This window comes from Nerophis lumbriciformis, linkage group LG09, assembly GCF_033978685.3.
Source record: "Nerophis lumbriciformis linkage group LG09, RoL_Nlum_v2.1, whole genome shotgun sequence".
Lineage (NCBI taxonomy): Eukaryota > Metazoa > Chordata > Actinopteri > Syngnathiformes > Syngnathidae > Nerophis > Nerophis lumbriciformis.
Window position 1 is genome coordinate 31,521,422 of NC_084556.2, and position 27,086 is coordinate 31,548,507.

Below are 27,086 nucleotides of genomic sequence, written 5' to 3' on the forward strand. Positions count from 1 at the left end.
TTAATTCTTACTATATGTCACCAAGTTTTGAGAAAATCAATAACTTGCATTCAAGTAAAACATTTAAATGTTTGTATATGACACTCTAAGAATAAAACAAAAATGTGTGTCAAATTGTGCTAAAATACGGGGTTAAAGGTAATTTGAATACAGCAAGCAAATATATTAATTGTGATTAATCATGATTAATCACAATTCAAAAGTGTGATTAATCTGATTTCATTCATTTGACAGCTCTATTTATTACATAATGCACCAACTTGTTTAATTTTATTCCAAAAAAAAGTGCAGCAGACGCATTTTGTAAAAAATGTTTGCAATATGTAACACGTTATTACAAAATGCGGCAGATTATTAATGAGGTGAACATTTTTTTCCCCGCAATATTATATATTGTGTTGTTACAGGAACACTGATATATTTTAAATATATATATATATATATATATATATATATATATATATATATATATATATATATATATATATATATATATACAGGTAAAAGCCAGTAAATTAGAATATTTTTAAAAACTTGATTTATTTCAGTAATTGCATTCAAAAGGTGTAACTTGTACATTATATTTATTCATTGCACACAGACTGATGCATTCAAATGTTTATTTCATTTAATTTTGATGATTTGAAGTGGCAACAAATGAAAATCCAAAATTCCGTGTGTCACAAAATTAGAATATTACTTAAGGCTAATACAAAAAAGGGATTTTTAGAAATGTTGGCCAACTGAAAAGTATGAAAATGAAAAATATGAGCATGTACAATACTCAATACTTGGTTGGAGCTCCTTTTGCCTCAATTACTGCGTTAATGCGGCGTGGCATGGAGTCGATGAGTTTCTGGCACTGCTCAGGTGTTATGAGAGCCCAGGTTGCTCTGATAGTGGCCTTCAACTCTTCTGCGTTTTTGGGTCTGGCATTCTGCATCTTCCTTTTCACAATACCCCACAGATTTTCTATGGGGCTAAGGTCAGGGGAGTTGGCGGGCCAATTTAGAACAGAAATACCATGGTCCGTAAACCAGGCACGGGTAGATTTTGCGCTGTGTGCAGGCGCCAAGTCCTGTTGGAACTTGAAATCTCCATCTCCATAGAGCAGGTCAGCAGCAGGAAGCATGAAGTGCTCTAAAACTTGCTGGTAGACGGCTGCGTTGACCCTGGATCTCAGGAAACAGAGTGGACCGACACCAGCAGATGACATGGCACCCCAAACCATCACTGATGGTGGAAACTTTACACTAGACTTCAGGCAACGTGGATCCTGTGCCTCTCCTGTCTTCCTCCAGACTCTGGGACCTCGATTTCCAAAGGAAATGCAAAATTTGCTTTCGTCAGAAAACATGACTTTGGACCACTCAGCAGCAGTCCAGCTCTTTTTTTCCTTAGCCCAGGTGAGACGCTTTTCGCGCTGTTTCTTGGTCAACAGTGGCTTGACACGAGGTATGCGGCAGTTGAAACCCATGTCTTTCAAGCGTCTCTTGGTGGTGGATCTTGAAGCACTGACTCCTCCAGCAGCTGTCCACTCCTTCTGAATCTCCCCCACATTTTTGAATGGTTTTTTTTTCACAATCTTGACCAGGGCGCGGTGATCCCTATCGCTTGTACACTTTTTCTGACCACAGTTTTTCCTTCCCTTTGCCTCTCCATTAATGTGTTTGGACACAGAGCTCTGAGAACAGCCAGCCTCTTCAGCAATAACCTTTTGTGTCTTTCCCTCCTTGTGCAATGTGTCGATGGTTGCCTTTTGGACAGCTGTCAAATCTGAAGTCTTCCCCATGTTTGTGTAGGCTTCAGAACTGGACTGAGAGACCATTTAAAGCCCTTTGCAGGTGTTTTGAGTTAATCAGCTGATTAGTTTGTGGCACCAGGTGTCTTCAAAATGTAACCCTTACACAATATTCTAATTTTGTGACACACGGAATTTTGGATTTTCATTTGTTGCCACTTCAAATCATCAAAATTAAATGAAATAAACATTTGAATGCATCAGTCTGTGTGTAATGAATACATATAATGTACAAGTTACACCTTTTGAATGCAATTACTGAAATAAATCAAGTTTTTCAAAATATTCTAATTTACTGGCTTTTACCTGTATGTATGTATGTATGTATATATATATATATATATATATATATATATATATATATATATATATATATATATATATATAATACAAAAAGGGTAAAAAGACAATGCTGTTTTATTAGTTATTCATATCAACATTTCAGCCTTTTCTCTTTACATTGTATTTTTGCTCTACTTAAAAAAATAATTGAGACATGAGCTAGTTTTTGTCATGTTACTGTATCCCACATGTTTAAAAATATTTGGTCCTGGGAATGTTCTTACAATTCCTGCAGTATTTCTCTGTGTGTGTTGTTGTACTACTTTAAGCTACTTCCTCTTTTACACTACCCATCACCTGGCAAAAACACCTGCCCTCACTCACTATTTCTAGGGGCTTATGTTTGCATAATATACTGTAACAGTTGTTTAAATGGGGGCTTCAGCATTCACACATCTCAGTGTTGTAATTGTACACCTTGTAATACGTTTTGGCTTTCTGTGCTTAGACCTTCTGCTGTGGTGCTGTGTTGACCTATGTGGCCTGCTGTGGCGTAAACTTTTAAGTCACTTCTTCATTCATGTCTGTGTGCTTTACAAACACCCTTTTTAAATTAACATGAAATTATAAAGAATTTATTAAATTTTCGGGTGGTCTTAATGAATATATGCCATCAGTAGCTGTAGACAACAGCTACCGTAAATCGGCCAACTTTACCCAAGATTAGCCGCTCCCTACCTCCAGCAGCTCCCTGTGATGCCTCACAAAGATGACCAGGATCTTGATGTAAAGTTCAGGTGAGTTCCCTGCCCCGCTAGCCTGCCTTTCCTGACATATGTGCTGCTGCTGCTGCTCTCCTGTCACCTTCCTATCTTTGACTTGGTGTTGCTACTAGCCTGTTTTACTCCCATGTCCTTACACAGGCAGGAGGCACCTGCAGGACTAGCTCATTAATCTGCTTTGGCTGACTTTATACAAGCGAGTGTTGTTGCCACCTGCTGTTCTTTGTAGGAATAATGCCATGGCCGCCATTGGTGTGCACAGCATGACTGGACCAAAAAAAAAAATCATGCAATGCATCATCTGCCTTAAATGTAGTATGCATAATATCTTCATCAGTGGGCATTTTAGATTTGATGGACCTGATGATTAATGCATGGAGTAGGCTTCTGGTTGGTTTTAATTAAAAAATGGACCACATTAGAACTCTAAGGTCTCTAGTTTTGCTGCAAACTTGTACTAATTACATATAATTAATACCATTGCTCATATATTTCCCCTGTCTTATTTTTTTAGAATGGGCACTGGAGCATCATTTGATACCAAGACAGCAGTGGAAGGGCACTAGCGATGTTCATTTCAGCACGGAGACGGTGGCATTGTGGCACTTACGTTATTCTATGTACTGAGAGATTAAATGTGGTAAGCTTGTGACATCCTTAGACACAGGGTTTCCTGTATAAATACCATGGTTTCAATTTAAGTTAATATGTAGCTGTATAATCTTTTTTGTTGTATTGTATTTTTGTTTTTTTATTTGGTTCACCTTCTGGTTAATCACCATTTTACAGGGAAAACTCTAAAGTAGGATTGCACATACAACTATTATATTGTTTGTATTTTATTTTTCTCAGCTGGGAAGAAAAACAATGCTTTCTGCACGATTTTTATGATAAATACCGATCTGGCTTTAGGTCATTTAATTCCACAGAAACTGCTCTTTTGAAAGTTTCCAGTGATGTGATGATGTTCGCTGACTCTAGTCGCTACACAGTATTGGTTTTACTCTGTGACATCTGCCTTTGATACTGTGGATCACAGTATACTTATAGATCGCCTCAAATCTGAGATGGGGTTTTCTGGTGCAGTTCTCCAGTGGTTTACTTATATAAATGGAAGAACTTTAAAAGTTGCTTTTAATGATGTAATGTCCAAAGTGTCATGTGGTGTGGCCCAGGGTTCTGTTCTGGGGCCTGTTTTATTTTTGTTGTATTTGATGCCGCTTGCGAGGTTGATCAGTTGTGTCAAAAATGTTTATCATTTATGTGCAGATGATATTCAACTTTTATGCTCCTTCAATGATTCAGAGTTTCACTTTTTACCTGAGTTCTTGGAATGCGTATCCTGTATCAAAAACTGGTTGTCCTCAAATTTCCTGCAGATAAATTCTAACAAAATGGAAACTCTGATAATTTCTCCCGATAAAAAGATCCCCGTGATCAAGAACTCCCTTGGTGCTCTGGGTGCATCTGTTAAAAGCGGCCTCAGAAACCTTGGGGTCGTGTTGGATCAGTCAATGTCTTTGGAGGGTCACTGCCGTCAACTGACCAAAAACTGTTTTTACCACCTCAGAAATATTTCTAAAGTGAGGAATTTGCTGTCAAAATTGGATCTCGAAATGATCATTCACTCGTTCATTTCATCTCGTATTGACTATTGCAATTCTCTCTTCACTCTTTTCAACAAGTCAGAGAGACTTCAGACGGTACAAAATGCAGCTGCCAGACTTCTGACCGGTGCACTCAGAACAGCCCATATCACTCCCATTATATCCAGTCTTCAGTGGCTTCCAGTCAAATTCTGCATTGAGTTTTAAGATTTTAGTCCTGACTTTCCGTGCGTTGCATGATCCCAAAAACTCATTTTAAAACCTGTGGAGACCTGGCATTCCAGGCTATAGCTCCCAGACCCTCCGTGATCTTGACTGTGTTGACACTTTTAAGAAACATGAGAAAACTTCTCTTTTTAGTAAAGCTTTTGGTTAATGCACCTTTTAACTATCATTTTTAATCCACTTTTGATCCTTTTTATGATGTTGCCCCTGTTGTTTCAATTGAATTGTTTTACTTCACCTATGTTTTGTACAGAGCGTTGCGATTTTATCTGTGAAAAGAGCTTTATAAATAAAATGTGCTTTCTTACTTTCTCTGTCGCATAAAAGTGCAGTATTATATTTTGCCAATAGATGTCACTATGTAACATCATAACGGGAACTGCTCTCTGCTCTCTACACATTGCTCTGTATACAGTATCTGGATGTGCTCATTTTGATTCTCTATTGAAATTACTCTGTATGTATTTTCACAATTTTATTTTTACAGAAATAGGATGACCTACTGCCAAAACTTAAATGTTGTTTCTTTAAATTCCTCAGTCACTTTCACTGTATTTATTTAAACCTGCATACGTGTTGATAGTGCATACCGACACAAGACAACTACGACTGCTAAAAGTTACTTAGAAAATATATTGACTCACTTACAATAGGGAAGGGATTTATATGGGCCCATTCCTGGGTAGATCTCGCGTGAGATGAAGAGAGGGGTTAATCATTTTGCAATGCAGTCTGCTAAAAATGATGGCAAGTGCCACTCTACGTAGCAACTGACGCTGTGGTCAAAGTTTTCAAGACATTTCAAAACTATAACCATCTGGCGGTTAAAGTGGATAGTGCAACCCCCCAATTTGTCATGTTTCATGTGTCAGGTAAACCACAATGAATGGGTCCATATGAATCTCCTTTATACTGCAGACAAGCGCAGAACACATTTTAACTCTATATAATGCATATTCAAAGTTTATCATACAAAAGAGATGGCTTCCATTAGCCATATCTTACGAGTTCAATACCAAAAAGGGCACATGGTTACATGATCTCAGGGTGTACTTGAAGTCCTCGTTCTATGATTGTGTTTTTTGCGCTATTGGAAATTGATTTGGTGCTCAACATCGGCCAAAAAGAATGTTAAGAGTTGTTGAAAAGAAAAGCTTCAAAGACTAAAAAATGTTGAAAGAAGATGGTAGTCGTGTGCTCACTTTGTCTTTAATATAAAGCGAAATGTAATTAAAACCACAATAGACTGCATATGCCTGTGTAAAGATGGTGTATTTTGTCATTTATAATACTGACAAATAAATGATGTCTCACCAGCAGATATGTGGGTTTTTGTTTTTGTCTGTCTACGTGTTGTAAGACCAGTTGACTCAAAAGTCATAAAAACACTTAACCTCAGCCCTTCTGTATCCATGTAGCCATTTTCACCCTTCTTGCACTGAACACAAAGTGTGGTGCTGTGTAATATAACACAGCTGATAACAATTGTAATCATTTTTTAATTTGACCTGTTACAACATCATAACAAACACAAGTGTGACAATGCCACATGTTGCCTGTTGTGCTCCCAAGATGCAGAACAGGCAAGCGTTGTGCAGGCATTTGGAAAAATGGACAAAAGTCTAGCAGGAACTCAGGGGGGAAAAAAACTCAAAAAGCAACAGCACATTATGGCAGACACTGAATACTGAACTAGCACCAAAGGAGGGAACACATGGTGGCACTAAATAGAACTAATTGACAAGGAGGAACAGGTGTGCTGGCAGGACAAGGAACATAAAACAAAGGTGCTTCAAAACACACACAGAGCAAACAGGAAATACTGACAAAACATGAGCACCGAAACAGGAAGGGATTCTAGACACAGGAAATTAACGAACATAGTCGACACTGTCATGTAGGATCATGACAGAAGGCCCCCATCTCATAACGGACAGGAAAAATACAACACATAACTAAAACAGTCGTGAAAGATCATGACACAGAAGTGCAAATGAAGTTAAACTATAAATATGCTGAGTGCTTGTTTTGAAAATGTCTCAATGTTAAAATGTTTGTTGTTTGGTAAGTTCTTGCCAAGTATCAATCACACAGGTCCTTGGCGGTAAAGGAATTTGTCAATGCAGAAATTTAGACTTTTTTTTTTTTTGTTAGTTTTTTGGTTTCATGGTTGGCTTACCACAAGTCTCTCTTAATGCTGATGTCTCTCACCGCACATACACACACTTCCTTTTCTTTGCCTTACTTTCCTTGCCCTCATCCATCCATCAGGACTTGGCCTGTCCACATTAATGGCCTCACAGACAGTTGGAAATTCTCTTTTACCAATTTTTTTTTTTTTTTTTTTTTTTACTATAGTGCATCCGGAAAGTATACACAGTGCTTCACTTTTCCTACAATTTATGTTACAGCCCTATTCCAAAATAAAGTAAATTATTTTTTTCTTCCAAATTCTAGAGACCATACCCCCATAAAGACAATGTGAAAATGTGTTTTTCAAATGTATTAAAAGTCAAAGTCGTTTTGAATACGATGCCACAAGCTTGGCACACCAATCTTTGAGCAGTTCTGCCTATTCCCTTTTTTCCATTCCTCTTTACAGCCCCTCTCAAGCTCCATCAGGTTGGATGGGAAGCGTTAGATTTGATCCAGGATGTTTTTGTACATTGCTGCATCAAAAGGTGCATCCACAAAATATTGAGCAAAGAATGTGAATACTTATGTACCGTATTTTTTGGACTATAAGTCGCAGTTTTTTTCATAGTTTGGCCGGGCTCCAGTGCAACTTATATATGTTTTTTTCCTTTTTTACTATGCATTTTCGGCAGGTGCGACTTATACTCCGGTGCGACTTATACTCCGGAAAATATGGTACATGTTTTTTAATGTTAATAAATTAGCAAAAATAATTGTAAAAACCTTTTCACATTGTCATTATTGGGTATTGTGTGTAGAATTTTGAGGACAAAAATGGATTTATTCCATTTTGGAATAAGCCTGTAACATTACAAATCGTGGAAAAGTGAAGTGCTGTGAATACTTTACGGGTGCACTGTTTTAGTACTTATAAACCATTTGCTGTCATGTATAATAAACAAGCGCCTTATAAATCTAATCCATTATCATTATTATTATTATTTATTTGCTCTATTATTTATAAAAGCCTGTTCAACAGCACATATACAGTACAGTTTATGGTTTATGTCCCCTCCCCCCACCCCACAACTTTGTTCATTGTGTCCGTCAGGTCTCAAGGTGATGATTTAAAAGCGGTGGAATTTGAGGGCAGCCGTCCGTGGTGTAGCATGATCCCGAGCCCACCTGTAGATACCAATGGTGATGCTGACACGGAACCTGGAGCTACTGTCAAGTCCCTCATTCAGTCCTTTGATACGGTTGAACACAGTAAGTGTTGCAATGCAGTCACAACTTCAATACTTTGCAAAAGTGTGTTTTAGTCATATGTGATGTACATGCAGTATAACCAATTCCAGTATGTTTACTGGCAAAGTATAATGTAACTGCTGTAGGATAGCACCGGTTAGGTATCTGACTAGTTTAATAGCAACATTTTGATATGCAAGGTTTTACCATTCCACTTAAGCACTGGAGTACTGTACAGTGCTTCATCACCTGGCCTCAATCCAAGTAGACTGTAATAATGAAAACTAAAGATAAAAAGTAGCAACTACAGCACATTTTTATTTGTATCCTCAAATGTTAATTGATCTGCACAAAGTTTCATGGAAATCGTCTTGTGTAGGTTTTGTGTAAAATAAAACAAATAGTTTACCATTTGTCTTGAGCTTTGCAGAGATAAATATAATTATTAGGGGTGGGCAAAACTGCGAATTTTGTTGTTAGTCCGATACTAAGTCAACACAGGGCCAGTGTCGTTGATACCGATACTTTTTACTTGAACATATTTCAAGATCATTTTATGATATTTTCCTTTAATTTTTTGATCATTATTACAATCGGAATACAACAAAATACAATAATTTAGGGCAAAACATTTTTAATGAACTTTGTAATAATATGTAAATACAGTACAATCTAAAGCAGGGGTCCCCAAACTTTTTGACTCGTGGGCCGCAATGGGTTAAAAAAATTTGGCCGGGGGCCGGGCTGTGTATATGTATGTATGTATTAGAGATGCGCGGTTTGCGGGCACAACCGCGGAGTCCGCGGATTATCCGCGGATCGGGCGGATGAAATTAAAAAAAATAAGATTTTATCCGCGCGCGGGTCGGATCGGGCGGATTAATTAGATTTTATTTTTTATTTTTATTTTTATTTTTTTTTTTGCGGGTGGCAGTTAAACCAATTCGGAAATATATATACATAGTTAAATGTTGTTACCCACATACGAAAAACGAGCAGGCACCTGCTGCATATGCCACAACAGAAGAAAAAAAAAGAAAAGAGATGGACACTTTTACGGAGCGGAGAAGGGACGCCTCGCCGGGGTCCGGGACCGAGGCCCCTTCCCCCGAGAGGGCCCCACCGGGAGCCGTAGCTGAGGCGATCCGCGAGAAGGGCCCGACGCACGTCCAGGGTCACTACCGCGCCCACCGCACCAACACCCCGCCTCGTCCGCCTTCGCGCAGCAGGTAAGCAGCTTACCTGCCCGCCACCCCCGTGGCCGGGGGCTCGTAACATGGGTCACTCCGCGCGCTCCGCCCGCGCAGCTTACCTGCCCGCCACCCCTGTTGCCGGGGGCGCGTAACAGGGGTCACTCCGCGCGCAGTGCGCTCACGAAAGGGGTGGGGCTCACCCTGGTTGATATAGAGAGCAGGACGGTGGCCATGGAAGTCGGAACCCGCTAAGGAGTGTGTAACAACCCACCTGCCGAATCAACTAGCCCTGAAAATGGATGGCGCTGGAGCGTGGGCCCATACCTGGCCGTCGCCGGCAGCGAGACGCGCTTGGAGGTGCGCTCAGCGCGGCTCCCATATGATTGCGCACTGGTGTGCGTCTGGGTCGTGACAGCGTGGCACGCGAAAGTCTGTGCTGCATTGGATCAGTCTCCTTTCTTTAACAGGCAAAAGCTTTATAACCTCACCATACCTGCCAACTTTTGAAATCAGAAAAACCTAGTAGCCAGGGTCCAAGGGCCGCAGGCCCCGGTAGGTCCAGGACAAAGTCCTGGTGGAGGGTTCAGGGCTTCGTCCCCCGACGCAAAATGATTATTAACATTCAGACAGGTTAAAATGTTGCTAAAACCATCACTTTTCTATCAGTCACAGTGACTTTTCAAAACAAAAATATTACAGCAAAAATCATATGGGTTGATTGGCATGTTTATTCTGTAAGCTAACTTCAATAGTTTGAAATTATTTTGACAGTTAATGCCAGTTATCCTGTCAACCTTTCACAAGACTTCAATTTGTTAATTGAAAGTATAAACACTTTTTACAGTAAACAAATGGTAAAACAGTACTAAACAATTCCATAAAAAAAAAAATTGGTGTCATTATTAACTTTCTGTCCAAGCTTGTATAATCTACTGCCTTGTTCAATTGTAAAAAATATTCTGTGCCTAAAATTCACATTTCTATCACAATTATCATACTGTAAACATGGTAAGCTAACTTCATTAAAATTAATAGTCCTGTCAATAGCATGGAATTACAATTCAAATGTAGTTTTTTTGTAAGCCTTTCAAAAGAATTCAAAATATGAAAAATTAATGAAAATTAATTTAAGCCATCAGACACTTGAAAAGTGGCACATCACATCTCTAATGTAATCATTTGAACTTTTCAACAGAAATAGCACTGCAAAAATATTAAGGACATACTTCTGTATTTTGGTAGTTATGCTGTCAACATTTAACAAGATTTCTTCAACTTGGACTTGAAAGCATAAATAGTATAAACACTTTTAACAGTATGTCGTGCTGTGAAATACAGCCGACAGGATTGCGCACCAAACACGAAGCAAGGCCAAAGCCATATGCATGGTGCAGGAGAACAAAGGACTTCTTTCATTTAAGGTTTGTGATAAACCATCAAACTCATTCGTTAAAAGGACTCTATAGTAATATAAAGCGAATTTTTCTGGACATTATCATGCAAGAAAAGTTTATTTTTGGGACCGCGATCACCGCGTAATGATTTTTAAAGGTTGCATTACAAACATTTAACTGTCCCATGTGATCAGCCAGTGCGATTGGAAATCCATGCTCAATTATTGCCTCCGTAAATAAAACTTCGGGCGGGTGCGGGCGGATGGCGGGCGGATGGCGGGCGGATGGCGGGCGGATGGCGGGCGGATGGCGGGCGGATGGCGGGCGGGTGCAGTTCTGATCAAACGTTACATCGGGTGGATGGCGGATGGTTGACGACTTTCTGACGCGGTTGCGGATGAAATAAATTGCCTATCCGCGCATCTCTAGTATGTATGTATGTATGTGTGTATATATATATATATATATATATGTATGTGTGTGTATATATATGTATATATATGTATATGTATATAAATATATGTGTGTATATGTATATACCAATATGTATGTATATATATGTATATATATATATATATATATATATGTATATATATGTATATGTATATATATATATATATATGTATATATGATATACTGATGCAAAGTGGAAAAGTGTTTTGTGGTCTGACGAGTCCACATTTCAAATTATTTTTGGAAACTGTGGACGTCGTGTCCTCCGGACCAAAGAGGAAAAGAACCATCCATGTTATAGACACAAAGTTCAAAAGCCAGCATCTGTGATGGTATGGGGGTGTATTAGTGCCCAAGACATGGGTAACTTACACATCTGTGAAGGCACCATTAATGCTGAAAGGTACATACAGGTTTTGAAGCAACATTTGTTGCCATCCAAGCAACGTCTTTTTCATGGAAGCCCCTGCTTATTTCAACAATGCCAAGCCACATTCTGCACGTGTTACAACAGTGGCTTCGTAGTAAAAGAGTGCGGGTGCTAGACTGGCCTGCCTGTAGTCCAGACCTGTCTCCCATTGAAAATGTGCATGTGGTGCATTATGAAGCCTAAAATAAGACAACGGAGACCCCGGACTGTGGAACAACTTAAGCTGTACATCAAGCAAGAATGTAAAATAATTCCACCTGAAAAGCTTCAAAATTTGGTCTCCTCAGTTCCCAAACGTTTACTGAGTGTTGTTAAAAGGAAAGGCCATGTAACACAGTGGTAAAAATACCCCTGTGACAACTTTTTTTGCAATGTGTCATTAAATTCTAAGTTAATAATTATTTGCAAAAAAAAAAAGAAGAAGTTTCTCAGTTCGAACATCAAATATCTTGTCTTTGCAGTCTATGCAATTGAATATAAGTTGAAAAGGATTTGCAAATCATTGTATTCTGTTTTTATTTACGATTTATACAACGTGCCAACTTCACTGGTTTGGGGTTTTGTACAATATGTACAGTATATCAAAAGTTAATTTTTCTTTTTAAAAGGCATAACTGCCTTAAATTGATTTAAATTAATTTTGATGGGAGATATTGATTTGAGGTACAAGTGTTTTGAGTTCAGAGCTCTGTCGCAGAACCAATTAAGCTTGTAAGTTGAGGTAATACTGTATGTCATTTTTGTTATAATTAGTTGAGCAAAATAAGGTAACAGATAAGATAACAAAAGCGAAAACTACTAATTGCTCTCATTCAAATCATTTGGCTTTTTGCCCTGAAACCCCTCCTGTGTATCAAAATGGAGGGTAAAACAGTATAAAATTCTATACATATAAAAAATAAACAACATGAACAACACAAAAGGTATTAAAAAAAACAAAAAAAAAAACTTAGATGACCATCTATCGATAACACCACTATTTTGATCAGTCTTCTCACCCCCAATGTCTACTTCTGAACACAAACAAAAGTAAATTACATTTTTCGGTTCTTCAACTATTTTTAAAGTTACCCATTTCTTTTTCCAGGTGGACCTGCAGTCCACACATTTCAAATCCAAAGCTCACCTCGAAGTCCGCTGAGTGGAATACCTTTGCGCACAGCACCTGCTGCTGCAGTGTCGCCTATCCAGGTAAGCTCACCCTAGATACACTCGAACATGACTTAATATTATTTATGTCTGTCTGTCCCTTCCATTGTGCTGACCTTTATTTCACTCAAGTAAAACTTTGACAATTTTTATTTGTTGCTTCCTCAATCATTGTTGTGTGATTTGGTCTGTTTTTGTTTCCTCCCAGAGGCAGTCTCACATAAAGCCCCTGTCAAAGTTGTTGGAAAAACGCATCACTCACGGAAACTTTGTTCATCCTCTCAGTATGTAACTCTGATCATCCTTATTTACCCTACATGAGCATCCTTGTTTCACTTCAAGTCAGATTGAACGCAAATAATTAGGAAGCATTTTGGTATCCTGGCAACACAAGTCAGTACCTGTGTTGCACTTTGACAAGCAAAACAAATAGAAATATTTCTGTAAATAGTGTTGTGATTTTGCAAATGTATTTAATGTTGTGAAGAGGATAATTTGGCCTACTCATAATACATTTATATGAACAAGGTTGGTCTATAAACGCCTGAATCGTAAATGTGTTTGTTCCTGGACTAGTTTCGACTACCTTGCCTTTGCAGCCTTCATGAGAGGTGTCACGTGGCGTTGTTTGGAGGCAAGGTAGCTGAAACTTGTCAGGTACAAATAATATTACTATTCAGGCCTTTATAGACAAACCTTGTTTATATAAATGTATTTAATGTTATATGATGTTATCACATATTGCAACTTTCTCAACCATGCAGAAACATGTTTTTTCTTACCTAGTAAACACATTTCTCAAATTTTAACATTGTTTGTGCCTTCCCAACTATCTCTGTCATTCTTTTACTCTCCAGATATTTTATCCGGCAGCGGGGAAGACATGAAATCTAACATCCTTATGAGGAAGAGTCCATCGCTGGAGTCCATATTTAAAAGTCCTGCTTCTCTAAGAAACCGCACGGCATCTTTTAACTGCAACCAGGTCAACAGCAAATTCAGGTGGGTCCAATGATTTTATTTCCAAAATAACTCCATCGTCATCAATCAAACACCATTATCTAATGAGAGGAGCTGGACGAAGTGACTGTGGAGTGGGGAGTCTGGGCTTCCCTGCTTAAGCTGCTGCTCCCGCGATCCAACTTCAGATAAACGGAAGACGATGGATGGGTTAGAATGACTTTTCACAAAGGGATGGGTTACAGAATATACTGCTTGTTATGTGTCATTTGTTTTTTGAATATCCCTCAAAATAAACCAAATTTCTGTCTTTTTTCCAACTCAAAATCTGATAATACCAATATTGAACTCAAAATGTGTATTTAGTAGATCAGATCAGGATTTTATGCTGTTAATTCCAATCATCCGTGAGCAAGATCGGCCAATACCAATCACGTGTATTACCTGTAAATGTTTCAATGTATTAATGGTGAGTGCTATTGACAATGGAACAATATCAACGCAATATTTAAACATCACAGTCTTGTAACAGCGAATGATATTAGAATTTACCTATGCATTGGATGTTATATATATTTTTTCTGTACATTGTAAAAAAAACAGTCTGCATTTTTTACATTAAAAAACTGGCAACTCAATCACCAGAATTTTACTGTAAAATATCACTTTTTTTTTTTTTTACAACATATTACGGTAAATGGAAAAAACAGTTCCACCAAACATTTTTTTAATTCTGGCAACTGAGCTGCCAGTTTTTTACCATTAAAAAAAATGGGGTACTGTTTTTCCATTTACAGTAATGCACCGTAATAACAACAAATCTTACAGTAATAACACTGGCAGCTCGGTCGACATAATTTTCCGTAAAAAAAGCAGTGGCAGAGTATTTTCAATTTACAGTAATATGCTGTAAAAAAACATCGCAATTTCTACCGTAAAATCTATTGTCATTTATACAGTGTACAATTTGATGGATAACTTGCTCTGAAATCATAGGTCAAGCAGATATTTAAGTATTTATTTAAATTTTAATACATCTTAGTCTTTGGAAAGTGTGATATTATATTTGTTGCAGTATTGGATAATAAAGTTTAAAAGGTATGCCATTTTTTTCTGTTAAAATGGAAAGAACGAATAAAGTTAGTAAGCGTTCGTGTGCCACATAAAATGATGTGGCGGGCCAGATCTGGCCCCTGAGCCTTGAGTTTGTGTGACAATGCTGACACACCAACAGTTGTTTCATTATCCTCTTTCCAGATCAGCATTCAAGTAAAATAATATAAAAAATATGCCTGTATAACATTTTGAATTTTTTTATTTTGTACATTGGGGTCTTTAATTTAGTAGATTTTCAATAATGCAAGCGAGTAGTAATAATAATACTCCAAATTTAAATGTGTGATTAATTATGATCAATCAAAATTAAAAAGTGTGATTAATCTAATTAAAAAAAAAATCATTTGACAGGACTAATTTATTTACTTGCATTACCGAATAGAAAACCTGGTTTTTAATGGGTGATTGTTAGGATTGATTAATTTCCAACTTCTCTTAGACGCCCAGTGAGCCCACTCAAGTGGTCTGATACATTTTATTAACCCACTATTTTATAAAGTGAAAGCTGGCTTCTAAGGCATTGAAAAGAAACTGATAACGCTGAGTCAATCAGGTGACGTTGGCAGCTGCCCTTTTCCCATGAAGGGTACACTCTCATTGTAGCTCTCTGCACCTGGTAACATTTACAGTACAGGACGGGGTGTTGACTTTGTGCATGCATACTGTACACATCATACTGTGTTTGAGTTTTGGAAATACTGTGTTATAACAGTGAGGCCGGTTGAAGACCTTTACATCACTGTAGCCACACCCTCATATTGTTGACATTATTAAACCCGTCTGACCAGTGTCACATATATCCTCTTTATTAAATTGTAGCCACATCCATGGATCGTTTTTTACCCGCTGCCTTTTATTACTGACATTTAAGCATCTTTATTGTACTTTAGCCCATCATTGGCCTTTCCAAACAGTAGCATTCCATTGCTGTTTTTGGTGTGGAATTCAAGTAAACTCTTATTATCAGCAGTGATGAATGCGTGCACATGTATTTCTGCAACATATGTACAGACAAGATCCCTGCGGTACCTCAAAGACAGAAATATCATGAATTTAACAGCAGTAAGACTCTGACGTGTGATCTGTTTGCTATGTTGAGGGCAATGACCGGGCCTTTGGGTCTTCCCTTGGCCTTTGCTACAACACAAACGCCACAAAGATGAACCCAGGATTGTTTTTGTAAATTCTGTGGTATAAGTGCTCACACTGGTGTGTAAACATTTTAGTATGTGGCAGAACTTATAAAGAACTGACATACTAACCTGCATGTGCTGCAATTGATAGGAGGAAAATCTATTGTGCTGCACAGCTTTGTGGTGTTTGTTTATTTAATTTAAAATGTTATAATATAAAGGGACGGCGTGGTGAAGTTGGGAGAGTGGCCGTGCCAGCAATCTGAGGGTTACTGGTTCAATCCCCACCTACCATCATAGTCACGTCCGTTGTGTCCTTGCTCCTGATGGGACTGGTTAGCGCCGTGCATGGCAGCTCCCGCCATCAGTGTGTGTGTGTGTGAATGTGGAAATAGTGTCAAAGCGCTTTGAATTCCTTAAAAAGGTATAAAAGCGCTATATAAGTATGACCCATTTACCATTTAATAGTAAGAATTTTCACTGTTATTAAACATCATATATGTATATAAATGTGTATATATATTTATATATACACATTTATATACGATGTGTGTATATATATATATATATATATATATATATATATATATACACATTTATATACATATATGATGTTTAATAACAGTGAAAATTCTTACTATTAAATGGTAAATGGGTCATACTTGTATATATAAATATGTATATATATATATAAATATGTATATATAAATCTATGTATGTATGTGTATATATGTATATGTATGTGTGTGTGAATGTGTATATATATATGTGTGTATATATATGTATGTGTATATATACATGTGTGTGTGTGTGTATATATATATATATATATATATATATATATACTGTATATATATATACAGTATATATATATATATACATACAGTATATATATATATATATATATATATATATATATATATACTGTATACATCAGATTTACCATAGACATGCTACTGATTAGTATTAGCGAGCTCACATGGCTATTTCAACACCTCTAAATTTGGAGATTGAAAAACTACAACTAAGATGCATGTTACAATCAAACAGCTGGTGTGTAATTAGTACAATAATTACAGTATACACGCGTTGGGTGTAACAAAAAACAAGATTAGGCTTAATCGCAAAGACTACTCCCTGACTAGGCACCACACCATAGCCAATAAACTACTGCCATCTAACTTTTTGGAATTGCAACCGCATGCAAAGTCTACTAAATAAAACTTGCGAATTGGACTGAGAAATATAAGAACTCAAGATATAACAACTGGGCAGTGCAGTTATCAATATCAGCTCACTGTTGAACGTTAAATAACAAATTCGATTTTATTATTAAACAAATGAACATTTATTATGACATGAACACCCACAGAAGTACCAAAAGCCGTTACCAGTATTGATTCAGGAATTTGGTACTGAATCTATTTGAAATGTGAAAGATACCCATTCCTACTTACAAACCCTGTTTCCATATGAGTTGGGAAATTGTGTTAGATGTAAATATAAACGGAATACAATGATTTGCAAATCCTTTTCAACCCATATTCAATTGAATGCACTACAAAGACAAGATATTTGATGTTCAAACTCATAAACATTTTTTTTTTGCAAATAATCATTAACTTTAGAATTTGATGCCAGCAACACGTGACAAAGAAGTTGGGAAAGGTGGCAATCAATACTGATAAAGTTGAGGAATGCTCATCAAACACTTATTTGGAGCATCCCACAGGTGAACAGGCAAATTGGGAACAGGTGGGTGCCATGATTGGGTATAAAAGTAGATTCCATGAAATGCTCAGTCATTCACAAACAAGGATGGAGCGAGGGTCACCACTTTCTCAACAAATGCGTGAGCAAATTGTTGAACAGTTTAAGAAAAACCTTTCTCAACCAGCTATTGCAAGGAATTTAGGGATTTCACCATCTACGGTCCGTAATATCAAAGGGTTCAGAGAATCTGGAGAAATCACTGCACGTAAGCAGCTAAGCCCGTGACCTTCGATCCCTCAGGCTGTACTGCATCAACAAGCGACATCAGTGTTTAAAGGATATCACCACATGGGCTCAGGAACACTTCAGAAGCCCACTGTCAGTAACTACAGTTGGTCGCTAAGTCTGTAAGAGCAAGTTAAAACTCTTCTATGCAAGGCGAAAACCGTTTATTAACAACACTCAGAAACGCTGTCGGCTTCGCTGGGCCTGAGCTCACCTAAGATTGACTGATACAAAGTGGAAAAGTGTTCTGTGGTCTGACGAGTACACATTTCAAATTGTTTTTGGAAACTGTGGATGTCGTATCCTCCGGACCAAAGAGGAAAAGAACCATCCGGATTGTTATAGGCGCAAAGTTCAAAAGCCAGCATCTGTGATGGTATGGGGGTGTATTAGTGCCCAAGACATGGGTAACTTACACATCTGTGAAGGCGCCATTAATGCTGAAAGGTACATACAGGTTTTGGAACAACATATGCTGCCATCTAAGCGCCGTCTTTTTCATGGACGCCCCTGCTTATTTCAGCAAGACAATGCCAAGCCACGTGTTACATCAACGTGGCTTCATAGTAAAAGAGTGCAGGTACTAGACTGGCCTGCCTGTAGTCCAGACCTGTCTCCCATTGAAAATGTGTGGCGCATTATGAAGCCTAAAATACCACAACGGAGACCCCGGACTGTTGAACAACTTAAGCTGTACATCAAGCAAGAATGGGAAAGAATTCCATCTGAGAAGCTTAAATAATGTGTCTCCTCAGTTCCCAAACGTTTACTGAGTGTTGTTAAAAGGAAAGGCCATGTAACACAGTGGTGAACATATCCTTTCCCAACTACTTTGGCACATGTTGCAGCCATGAAATTCTAAGTTAATTATTATTTGCAAAAAACATAAAGTTTATGAGTTTGAACATCAAATATCTTGTCTTTGTAGTGCATTCAATTGAATATGGGTTGAAAAGCATTTGCAAATCATTGTATTCTGTTTATATTTACTTCTAACACAATTTCCCAACTCATATGGAAACGGGGTTTGTACAACACAGAGCCGATACACAGTGAAGAGATATAAACTGTATGGTTAGGGATGTAAACCAATGAAAATATTTGCACTTTTACATGTGACAAGAACACTAATACGTGTATCATTCTGTCTGTCCCTCATTCACTGTGGACCTGTGGCTTGTTTCCTTGGTGACAGTGTGGAAAGACAAGACCCCCTGGCTTCACTTGCGCAGGAGTATGGGGGATCTAAGAGGAACGCGCTACTGAAGTGGTGCCAGAAGAAAACACAAGACTATCCGGTAAGGATCACAGGCGAAAGTCACTTTCACATCATGCTTTGTTTACATTGGCTTTAAAAATCCTACACATTCCTTTAAAAAGCCATTTTAGCAAAACATTTAATAGTATTTTCAACTTTTTAGACATTGAAAAAAATAGAATGTAAAAATGTTAAATAAATACCTATAATTAAAAATGAAAACATGTTTTATGTGTATGCAGGGATGCAAACATGTCAAAAAAAGCCTCTTAAAAGTTGTGTGGCGCTACCTACTGTTTAACAGATATTCACTCAGTTTTGAAGAAAACGCCATAAGCCTTAAAAGCAATAATGGTGTCTATTTGTAAAAAGTATCAGTCAGAACTTGTAACGTGTAAATTTAATATATAAAAACATTTAAGGAAAAATAATAATTATTTAAAAAAAAAACGTTTTAATGTGCGTGTATAAATACCCAAAACATGTATGCACCTGAGAATTGGTATCGGCTCTCAACATTACCAATTTTCGGTACTTTTGTGTGTGTTCATGTGGTAATAAATGTTAATTTGGTTATCAATAAAATCTCTTTGTTCATTAACATTTAACACCCAGCTAATAATGGTAACTGTCAGTGATGGGTTAATGACGCCTCGGTGAGTGTATGGCATACTCAATAACCGTATTGACACTGCACTGATACTCCTGTTAGTGTTTCTCAATGGTCATCAGCCAGCTGCTGGATTAAAAAAGTCACTACATTTGACCTGCAAATAGGAATATTAGTTAGCAAAAATAATTTTTTTAAACGAAAATCTGTACAGCTAAAAATATGAAATGAGCAACCCTGGTCAATGAGCTGAATAATTAACAGGAAAAGAAGAACATTTACCTTATTTGGCGCTAATATATTAAAATGATCCCACACTTCGGAAAGGTTCCTTCTTTTTTAAGTTCCATTTCGATCAATTTACAGGGATGAAAACTTGCGTCAAACGTGGCATGCCACTTCTTTTACTTCATTTAGTATGCGCTGTCACAGTGAGCCGAAATAAGTGTTTCCTGATAGACAGTTTGACGCTTCACAATCAAATGACACAGCAGTTGTATCGGTCACATGTTTTTTTTTTTAAAGTGACATTGAGGCATAGAGGGACACAGTATTACTCCTTGTGTTTTGTAAGGCATCAGCGCTTCAGTATTGTTTGACCCATCTCTTTTAACTCTGTTGAGCAGTTGTTATATCTTGTTTTCCTCCACTTCTGAGTCTCATTTATTTAAAAATGTGCATTTATTTCGGTTTGTTGTAGTCTTTGCTAATAAGTTAAGAATGACAGTCCTGTCTTTTGTTGAACGCCACAAAGTATTTGCCTGTAACTATTGTACTTATCACACATTAGGTGTTTAATTGGAACGTGCATCCATGTTGCAGTTTTGTTTGCCAAATTTGAAAGTGTTGTAATATCGCCAATACTAATCAGTAGCATGTATATGGCATATCCAATGGAAATTAGCATTAAGCTCGCTTGAAAAGTCGAGCACTTTTTTTTATCAGGCATGCTTGCTTTTAACATTAGTTAGTTGGCATGTTGCATTGAAAATTGCAACATTACCTTGAGGCAGTCCGCTTTGAATACATCTGTTTGCCTCCCAAGTACTTAAGACAGTGTCAAGTTGGCCTGCAAATCGACATAAGTGACCAGTGTTGGGACTAACGCGTTAAGTAACACGTTAAGTAACGCGTTAGTGTAACGCCGTTAGTTTCGGCGGTAACTAGTAATCTAACGCGTTATTTTTTATATTCAGTAACTCAGTTACCGTTCCTACATGATGCGTTACTGCGTTATTTTACGTTATTTTTTATGTAGTATCGGCTAGAAACAGAAGATCTGAGTGTGTTTTATTGCAGTGCTGCGTGGAAAAGAAGAGGCGTGGTTTGTGTGGGTGGGGGCGTGGGGGCTCCCAGACCGTAGTTGAGGGGCGCAGGGAGACGTTCCTCCAGGGCCTATGTACTTCGGGGCTAACAACCTTCACTTTACCCGGAAGTGGGTCTTTACAGCTGAGGGTGAATGACGAGGCCGGCGGTTTGTTGCAACTTTGTGACTTTATTGGACGCAGCCATCCACCAAGCTTAGAGTACCTGCACGCACTCACTGTCGCCGCTCCCTCACTTCTCTCGCCCACTCACTCACTGACGTCACTCACCTCACATGCTGTCATATCTTAAAGGGCCACACACACACACACACACATACGCTACTCTCATAACAACTAACAAGACATCATGGCGAAGCCAGAAGTCGAGTGTCTTAACATTCTCACTACTTTTCTTTTGTCGAGCACAAAGAAAATAAAATTTTAGTTAAATGTAAGTTGTGTCTAGGATCAAAGATCCTATCTACTTAAAGTTAAAGTGCCATTATGTTGCAGCTATTTAAAATAGTTTTGTCATTTTGTTCTCGCCTGAAATAAATTGGCCCTTTGAAACATATCTTTGTCTTTGTGTGTTGTATGTAGACCACATTGCTTTCTGAGTTCAGTGATGCAAATGCATGTCAAGTTGATCAACAGATTGTATTATTCTCCAGTGCAATAACAGTACTGAAATGAAGGCTAAAAGGGCATTAATGGGAGCCTTAAAAAAAAAAAAAAGGAGAAAAAAAGAAGTAACTAAATAGTTACTTTTCACAGAAACGCATTACTTTTTGGTGTAAGTAACTGAGTTAGTAACTGAGTTACTTTTGAAATAAAGTAACTAGTAACTGTAACTAGTTACTGGTTTTCGGTAACTAACTCAACACTGTAAGTGACAACGTCAATTATAAAAATTAATTAATCAAGATTTGTTATTGTTGACTAGTTTATTAATAATGTTTTAATTGATAGACCGCCAGTAGTGATCATGTTTACACTATAATTCTTTTTGGTAAATAATGCTGCTAAAAAACCCTAACAGTGCTGGATAAAAACATTTTTGCACTTAATGTTTGGTACTTTAAGTCTGTTAATTTTTTTTTCACTGTGATTATATACTTTGTGGAACTTTAAGTCTGTTAATTTTTTTTTCACTGTGATTATATACTTTGTGGAATAAAGTTGAAGAATTTGTTTCTCAGCAATGTATGTATCTTTTGTTTCAATTGATTATAGGTTTTAAAAATTAGTCAATTTAAGTTGCGGACTCAACGTCAAACTCAAACGTGTACAGCAGATCATAAACAATAATCGTTTGACAAGTGGATTAATCGAAAAAATAATTGCTGACTCATCGACTATTATAGAGGTAATGTTAAGATTTTTTTTTCTACATTTAAAACACTTCCTTGTGGTCTACATAACATGTAATGGTGGTTATTTGGTCAATTTGGCATTGATTAGGTTTTATAGACCATTTTCAAGGATGCGTAGTTTTTTGGGCAGACTTCTTCATGTGCCTCCACTTTGACAGCATTTTCTCCCTGTAATCCATGTTGTAGTTTTAGCGCTTCCATATTGAGTCTACTGACAAATACAAGTTAGAACTATACACTACTTTTTTATTAGAAATGGCAAAGGCAGAGGATGCATGTGCATGTACGAGCCAGTCTGCTCCATGACAAGAAGATCGAGTAAAAGAAAGTGTTTATTGACTACAGCGCGGACCAGCTCGAAGCACTTTGGATACATTTCTACCATATTTTGAGATATCCGCTAAAGTCACAATTGGGGAAAATTCCAAACAGTACAAAGGTGGCCAAGATTGTTTGGCACTCAGCTTCAAGGGTTGGAATTGGGGGTTAAATCACCAAAATGATTCCCGAGCGCGGCCAACACTGCTGATCACTGCTCACCTCACCTCCCAGGGGGTGGAACAAGGGGATGGGTCAAATGCAGAGGTTAATTTCACCACACCTAGTGTGTGTGTGACTATCAGTGGTACTTTAACTTTATAAATATCTCCGCCATGCCTCCATACTTTGATTTTAAATTTTTGGGACTTGTGCAGATCCCAAATACACAAAAACAGGTACCTATAGGAAAGAAAAGTTGGTTTTGCATAATAGGTCGTTAGTTGCAGCCCTCATCTGCAACCAAACACGGGTATTGACAATTAGTACAGTTTGATTTTACGTGAATATGTACTCTAAAATACCCATGGCATTTGGTCGGTACCAATAAAAGTACCAAATTCGGTTTCCATCAGGAATAGGCTCCATCTCACCCAGTGACTCGAAAAACGACATGCGTTATAAAACTTTTAATGCAATAGGAGGGTTGCACAACAACGTCACATCTGTTTTTCTTCTTTACGGCTTAATTCACACGATGGTCAAGCAGCTTGAGCGTAGCATTAAAACAAGTGTTTTATTGCTGTTCTGTTCCTGGGTGTTCCAGTTGTTCAAATAGAGAGATAGCAAAGAGCTTTAATAGAGTCTCGAAAGAAGTGGCTCATAAAGGTAGTAAAGTCAGGGGAAAAAACTAAAGTGCGTCAAAGGAAATGGCTCCTAAAAATATCACTTTCATCATGTTGTGGAATACAATCGGACATGCTGGTGTCTGCAGCGATTACTTTGTAAAATGTTTGTTGGAATATATGATTTGTTTGAGAAACTTTCTGTGATGCAGTCCAGTTTATCCTCCACTATGTTAGTAGTGTTTGAGAGCATAACTAAACGTAAAGAAAGGACAAGAGATAGCTTTAGTTTGTGTTCTTTTGTGGTTGCTATGCCTAAATGTAACTACGAAGACCTGCTTGTGCAAATAAACGTTTGGTCTGAGTAATAAATATTGTGATTGTGGGTCCAATCCACCGTATTTTTGTTGTCATTTTTCATAACAGAAATTAAAAGTTTATGTTGTTGTTGTGCAGGAAAGCCAAGTGCTTTAGTCGACAAAGATGACCACATTACAGCGTCTTTGGTGATATTTGTTAGCATCTACAAAATATCCTTAATAGTATTAATAAACTGAATGATTAAATCTCTTGCCGGCTCAACAGCATAAACTATATCTTTATTGCTAGCGAATATTCATGCTGAACAACAGGGACATGTACAACTAAATAATGAGACAAAATATACTTCACACTATAAAAACAACGAAATGAATTGTAGATGAGACTAATAATTGTAGCAGAAAACTTAACTTTTTCTCATTAACCTCACGATCACAGCAGCACGACACTCGTTATGTCAATCCAATACGTTGTGGATAAATAAAGTTTGTCTAAATCTAAGACTCCAATTCTGCCTTTCACCGATTAATGCTTAATTTGTGGACCCCTCAGATGTAAAGACATGATGTGTCTTCCATCTTTTCTTCTTTAAATATTGTAAGTGTCAAGTGAAGTGAGGTAGCTTTAACCTCTTGGTGATGATAAATGGTTTACATCTTTTAAAAAAAAAAAAAAATTATTCAAAGTGTAAAAATCCACTCCACTCATTTAAACTTTTTTTTCATGATCGCTTTTATATTTGCCTCTAAACCTTTCAAAATAAGCCTAAGTCGGCACTGATGCAGGTCAATAAACAGGAGCCTAATGGGGCTTAGACCACCGCCTGAAACCTGGAAGTGCCCGGATGTGCCTCTAGGTCACGTGATTGCAACCCAGCTATTGAAAAAAACTGTAATTTATGAGTACAAATTGATGTAATGTACCCTCTAAATAAAGTTAAAAAATGATTGCTACAATTAATGTTAAAAAATCTGCCTCATAATTTTTTTTGTTTAACCGTTTTGGTTTGTTTTTTCCCCAGTTGAATGTTGTCCACATCAATTTGTAAATATGCTAACATATTTGTTTTTATAGTTTATAGTTGTATCAAAAAGATATGGCATTTCCCGGTGCTCTATGTATGATTTTCTTCTGACTTTTTTTTACTGCTTCTTTTGTCGTTGGATTTTGTAAGCTACCCTGTTGACATTTTTTCAGCCAGCTGTCCTATTGCCGTAAGATGCAATCACTGTTGTGTAGCCATAATGCAAACAGTGACGTATTGTTGGAGCCACACTGGATTTATGCATTAATGCGTTTCAAATAACGCATTTTGCCTGTGTGCGTGTCTCTTTGTTTTGGCATTGCTTTTGTTTAGTGTTCCTTGTGTCCATGGAGTCTGGTGCCCAGTTGCCCTCTAATACCCAGTTTAAGAAGTAAGGATTAGAGATTTACCGGTGTAATAATGGGAATGCCAACATGCCAACTAACTAATGTTAAAGTTCTGGTTCTTTGGTTTTGATACATTTCAACATAAATCTGCTAAACCAAGATGACATGGCATAGGTGATAATAATAGATGTTCTTAAAGTTGTGTGATATTCTCGTGGCACATGTGTGTTGATGAAACACAGTAACAACCCTTTGTGATGAAAACATCGTACCAGATAACGTTGACCAGCCAGCACACACTCCCAGCATCGCAGTAAGATTTTTTGGCATGAGACAGATTCACACTAATGTGATATCTGTGCTCCACTCACATGAAACATGAGACAGCTCATAAGTGGAAATTTAATTAGATTTGTAGATAGAAGAAGAATGAAATAAATCTGTTTAAACAGGCTGTATGAGCAGACAGCTTATTCAAAACAAACATAAATGCATTCGCCGGTTCCCAGTGTACACAATTTTAAGCTTATAAAACAAGTTTTTAAAAGGGATTAAAATACTTAACATCAGCTGTTCTGATGTCTTTACACAGTTTACCCTCAAGGGACCTTGTCCTGTACAGCCAAATATGATTTACTTTAAAGTATCAGTGTGGTCCAATACTGTATAAACCCTAGTAGCCTGTTCTCACAAAGGGCTTAGTGCGATCACGTTATTGTTTTCAAGTACCAAGACTTAAGAAGATTTGACATTCTGTATTCAAGTCTCACTATAATCACTTCCGCCCTGAGGTGCTTGATGCTGATTCAAACTGTGATCCTTGCGTGTTTATGGATTTAGTCCACGTCCGCCATGTGCCTAACCCGTAATTAGATTCTGTCCCAGACAATCAGGCCTAAAAGAACAACTCTTTTCACAACACTTGAAATTATCCCATACACTAGGGTTGTCACACTCATTTTCATTTAGGGCCACATTGTAGTTAAGGCTACCCTCAGGGGGCCGCTTGTAACAATGAATGATGTATGAATTTGCCTATGCATTTGATTATTATTTTTTTTTTTTTACGTACACTGAAAAAAAAAATCTGTATTTTTTACAGTAAAAAACTAGCAACTCAATCACCAGAATTTTACTATAAAATGTACAGTGTTTTTTTCAACGTATAACAGTAAATGGAAAAACTTAACCATCATTTTTATTTTATTCTGGCAACTGAGCTGCCAATGTTTTACCGTTAAAAAACTGTGATACTGTTTTACCATTAACAGTAAAAATCACAACTACAGATGTCCGATAATGGCTTTTTTGCCGATATCCGATATTCCAATATTGTCCAACTCTTAATTACCGATTCCAATATCAACCGATACCGATATATACAGTCATGGAATTAACACATTATTAAGCCTAATTCTGTTGTGATGCCCCGCTGGATGCATTAAACAATGCAACAAGATTTTCTAAAATAAATCAACTCAAGTTATGGAAAAAAGTGCCAACATGGCACTGCCATATTTATTATTGAAGTCAAAAAGTGAATTTTTTTTTTTTTAACATGCCTCAAAACAACAGCTTTGGAATTTGGGACATGCTCTCCCTGAGATAATCCTGATACTCACTACAACTATGGGAAATACTATACTTTGACTTTCACAAAGTGCATTATTTTTTTTTAACATGCCTCAAAACAACAGCTACAAAAACAATGAAGGCACACAGCTTGAGTCCAGAGTATACTAGAGTAAAAAAGTAAGTAATAACATAGTCCTCCTTTAGTGCAAGACTGCCTGGTATACTGTATAACAGGAAATTATAAACTGGGCTCAATCTGCC

At 37.4% G+C, this 27,086-nt stretch overlaps 1 protein-coding gene across 3 annotated transcripts in view; it reads left to right on the plus strand.

Moving 5' to 3' along the window:
- specc1 (sperm antigen with calponin homology and coiled-coil domains 1) overlaps positions 1-27,086 on the plus strand; it is a 163,765-nt gene that overhangs the window by 91,929 nt on the left and 44,750 nt on the right. For all 3 annotated transcript variants that reach the window (XM_061963338.2, XM_061963339.2, XM_061963340.2), the window contains 5 exons: positions 7,945-8,102; positions 12,639-12,742; positions 12,909-12,984; positions 13,558-13,702; positions 19,103-19,205. In XM_061963338.2, coding sequence (XP_061819322.1) covers positions 7,945-8,102; positions 12,639-12,742; positions 12,909-12,984; positions 13,558-13,702; positions 19,103-19,205 — 586 coding nt within the window. The remainder of the gene's footprint in view (positions 1-7,944; positions 8,103-12,638; positions 12,743-12,908; positions 12,985-13,557; positions 13,703-19,102; positions 19,206-27,086) is intronic.